The sequence below is a fragment of the Formica exsecta genome, unplaced genomic scaffold, assembly GCF_003651465.1.
Source record: "Formica exsecta isolate Colony F162 unplaced genomic scaffold, ASM365146v1 scaffold247, whole genome shotgun sequence".
NCBI lineage: Eukaryota > Metazoa > Arthropoda > Insecta > Hymenoptera > Formicidae > Formica > Formica exsecta.
Genome location: NW_021849743.1, coordinates 1,898,878 through 1,903,462, shown reverse-complemented (window position 1 = coordinate 1,903,462; position 4,585 = coordinate 1,898,878). Strand labels below are relative to the sequence as shown.

The following is a 4,585-nucleotide window of genomic DNA, read 5'->3' as shown; positions in this document are numbered from 1 at the left end:
CAAAAAAGATTTATTAACAATCGCGTAAAAATTTACAGATAAATTAGCGCATGGTACGCTACGCGAAAAGAACGTTATCTTACACGCTATTCTTATACGTAATTCTATTAATATTTACATAAAAGAGACTTTAATGATAATATCACCGCTCTGTGCGTTTTCGCTCGATTATATATGGCTATTACATGATCGTACAAAAAAAGTACACGATACATTTTATTAAAATAATCACCCGAAAATAACCTTTTTCGTAGCATCGGCGACTGTAAGTGAATCAGTTTCCTCGAAAAGGCAACAGAATTTAAATTTTTCAGCAATAAAGAGATATATATATATATATATATATATATATATGAGAATTTATATATATTTTTTCGGGTTGCTATCATCATTATTATTAAACTTGAATGCAATATAATGACGCTTCTTTTTTATACATACAACATACATACACGCATACAAAAGTATATTTATAAGTGTGTATATATATTCATATATGTATATACTTATATACTTTTATATACTCGAACTATGATGCTCCACGAAAACGAGAATTCGAATCACATAAGATATACATATACTTAATACACGTATCTTAAGATAGATAGATCCACAGATAGATACATGCTTACAGGAATGTATATATTAGCTTAAATGCAAAATAAAATATTTGCATTGAAATACTTTACATCAAAAACTATGTCCCATATTCATTGACAGTATATTATATACGAATGATAGTATGTTTATAAATAATTGATTGAATGATTTTTCGGTAATGCTATTATTATAGCAGTTTATATCAAACTATAGAGTGTCATAAACGATCCGAGTTTTTCTCTCTTTCTATTTCTTGCTTTTGTAAAATAAAGAAAAGTAAAATTTTGTTTCCATTATATATATAATTTTTTCTATATTTTTAGATCGCTTTTAGAGACACTCATTTATGTTATGTTCATGCTACTGCAAAAACGAATGCCAGATGTATAAACCTAATTCTAACATAATACAAGATATCTGTGCATTATCATGGTTTGATATTAACAATTCCAATTCGTTTCAAGTGTCGAGAAATATTTATAGCACATCCGGTAACGATTGACATAATTCTGAATAAAACGTCATATTTCTTTATAAAAATCTATATCAATTTTGAACAAATGGCACCTTTTGTATTACTAGCTTTACTGTTATTGGATTTTAAAAATATATTTCAATAATGGATAACAATATTTATAAGAGTTTCATTAATTTATATCTAAAAATAAAAAGAAATGTACCTAATAATTAAGCGTAATGTCGGATAAAGAGAGGCGAAGAAAATATTGACGTAGGTTGTATATTTGCTATACAGTAATCAGATTCGCCGCATACAATATATATATATTGCGTCACATAATACAAATGAATACGCGTGATATACAAAGTACGATGAAGTACACTCAAATCCTAAGCTTAAATAATCCCAGACAATTCTAGAAGATTCTCTTTCTTTCTCTCTACCTCTCTCCCATCACTTACAAGATACAAATGAATGTACAAATAAGAGCGATAAAGGAAAACTAAGGATCACCTTGTATTCGATGATAAAAAAGATGCTATTGGAGCTAAAAGGGCACAATCGAAACGACTATGTTGTTTGTGTAGTGGAAAAATATGTTTTGGATGAAGAATGCAAAATGTGATTCTATTTTATTTGCACAAATACGTATGTATCAATATATACTTTGTGTAACTTTCCAATGAGATAACTATTCTCAATCTATTTGTTTCTCTCGTGAAGCTCGTAGTAAAGGTACAAAATGTCTATACTAATATATATTCTTCTCTTTGTCATCGCTCATTATCGTACAAATACGTGGCATTCCTACACGATTGATCAGTATATCGGAAAAACACCACAGACTCTAATACAATATGATTATATAAATATACAAATTTTTTTTACACATTGATTAATTGTTGGTGGTGTGCGCGTTTCTAGATAATTAGGGTTTTCAATGATTCTAGTTACTTGCGTGATAAACGCATTCACTATTCTCCATGAAGGACATGGTTTTTGTTTTTGGAACTTTCAATTTGCACACACATATGTAGTATTTATGATAATATTATTCCCAATAATAATCCTGGTAATTTTCCTGCAAGAAGTATGTAAACAGAATACCATAATTATTTGTTTGTAAAACATTCAAGATTTTTACTATTGATAAGTGCGCATTCATATCCATAAGATACTTGCTTGAACTATAACTAAATCAATATATTTTCGCCCATTATATGGCAATATATAGAAATAATTATATTACAAAATAAAGATATATAAGTGTAGTATCATCTTATCGGGCAACGATCAAAAATTGACTGAGACTACTTATGGCACTACCTATCGAAAGGTTTTTTTTTTTTTTTACATCTTAATAAAATATTAATCTTTAATACAAATTATATAAAACCATTAAAAGTCATTAATATAGAGAAATTTTTCTACATCTCTCTCATTATTATTATAAATAATAGTATTGCCATAATTATAAGCAAAAATTTGTGTCATCTATTTTGCTAGATGATAAAGTTTATTATATTTGTGAGATCAGTAACTGATTATAATATATTATGCAGTTAAATATAATCTAATTTGCTATTCAAAATTTATTATGAACGTAATATGATTTTTTAGGAATTTTCTAATTTATATAGAAGAATAGAAGTACTGTAGTTATTCTTTTTTTGTAACCTTTCTTTCACCAGTTTTTTTAGTTAATAGATATTTAACATATAATTTTGTATAACATTATATAGAATGTTAAATATGTGACGAATATATAATAATCAAGCAAACTCTGATCGCTGTCCGAAAATCATGTTGTACAAATATTATCTAAAAATTTGGAGCATTTTCTTTACTCTTAATTAATATTATACATATATAGTGGATCAAATGTTGGCTTTAACATTCACTATAAATTTCACTCATGCATCTAATACTCATCATTCCTGGAAACACTGGTTTGTCACGTCGTGCGTCGCTTAAGTCATCACTACTGGCGTCTGCTTGTACTAGTGACTAAAGATTACGTATACTTTGCAATTCTTGAGTACTACTTTTATGATTGAATATTCAATCAATTACAAAGAAAACTCTTAATAAATATTGATTATATTCTTTCTCTCTTCTGTTACTTAAAATATATTATTAATTTTTATGGCAACGCCGAGACCACAACTAAAGAACATTATAAATCATTCATCCAAGTCTGTGTTTTGGCATTTCACGTTCTTAATTATTATTTGCAAAATGTGATAAGGCTAGGAATTGTAAATTATCGTCTTCGTGACTTCCTTGTATCCAAACAGGATAAAAGACGATTTATTCTTTCCAATCCTTCTTGATTTCGAACGCCCATTCCCATTTGAGATGTTCGTGCTTGTCATCGTCTGTGAAGAGAGAACTGACACTGTAAGAACCTCGCGCTACGACGCCGGATGGCGCATCCTCGGGTGGGGTGGTATAAGATTGAAGCTCTGTTTTAGGAGGATACGAGCCTACCATATGTGTCATCTTGTCAACTGAAACAAAAGAGATTGTAGATATAAAATTTGTTCAACCATGCTTTATATAGAGGTTATTGTATATTTCATTTACCCGTAACTCCTAATTTGCATTTGAAGCATTAACAAGATATTTATGGTAATTAGAAATATGACATCAGTCAATGTTGGATTAAACACAAAATGATAAAAAGTAAAAACATACCAGGCACACCAAGGCGATACGTCTTCTGAACATATTTCAATCCATGCACAATCTCACGCTGTACAATAAAATCGATTCTGATTCTGTAGCTCACACCCTCCTTGATGACAAATATCTGTTTTTTCAATTGTGCTAAATCACCAGTCAAGTCTAACTCCATATCCGGCCGATCGGCGACACACAGCGCCAATTTCTTTACTATTACCTTTCTAGGATCATTGGGATCTAAAAAAGCATGCAAGAGATATTGTTACTATTGTGCAAATGTATTAATTTTACAAAATAGTTTTCCCTTTTTCTGCATTTTTTAAATGCTATTGCTATATATGGTTATTATTTTTATTAATAAACAAATAAAGATAAATAAAAAAAATATATATTTTAGTATTTTATACACAACCATTATGATATAATTATAAAGAATTATTTGCATAAAATTTACAAAAATTATGGGATCAAATCTTTATGGAATACAGATACTTTATACATTAATAATAGCAAAAAGTGCAAGGTAAATAATTGATATAAATAATTTCAATAAGTGATGATAAGAGCAAATCCTAAACACATTTATACATATGTAAAAGAAAAGAAACTCACCCACTACGATACCACCAGCTTTTGCTTCTCCCAGAAGCGTCTCCTTATATTTGCGTAAACTTTCATCTTCTTTGTCCGCCTCCAGGATCTGTTCGATACTCCTCTCCGGCGGAGGCTTATAATCGGACTCCAACTCCTCGTCCACCACATCTACATGATCACCCGTAGGGTCAGACATCACTATGTTCAAACCAGGAAAAATATATGTATATATATATAAACAAACTA

General features: G+C 29.3%; 1 protein-coding gene across 3 annotated transcripts in view; it reads right to left on the bottom strand.

Moving 5' to 3' along the window:
* Positions 1–1,323: 1,323 nt before the first annotated feature.
* Positions 1,324–4,585, bottom strand: part of LOC115236266 (rho GDP-dissociation inhibitor 1) — a 9,776-nt gene continuing 6,514 nt past the window's right edge. For all 3 annotated transcript variants that reach the window (XM_029808605.1, XM_029808604.1, XM_029808603.1), the window contains 3 exons: positions 4,358–4,537; positions 3,758–3,982; positions 1,324–3,570 (listed from right to left, as the gene is read on the bottom strand). In XM_029808605.1, coding sequence (XP_029664465.1) covers positions 3,371–3,570; positions 3,758–3,982; positions 4,358–4,537 — 605 coding nt within the window. In that variant the 3' untranslated portion in view covers positions 1,324–3,370. The remainder of the gene's footprint in view (positions 3,571–3,757; positions 3,983–4,357; positions 4,538–4,585) is intronic.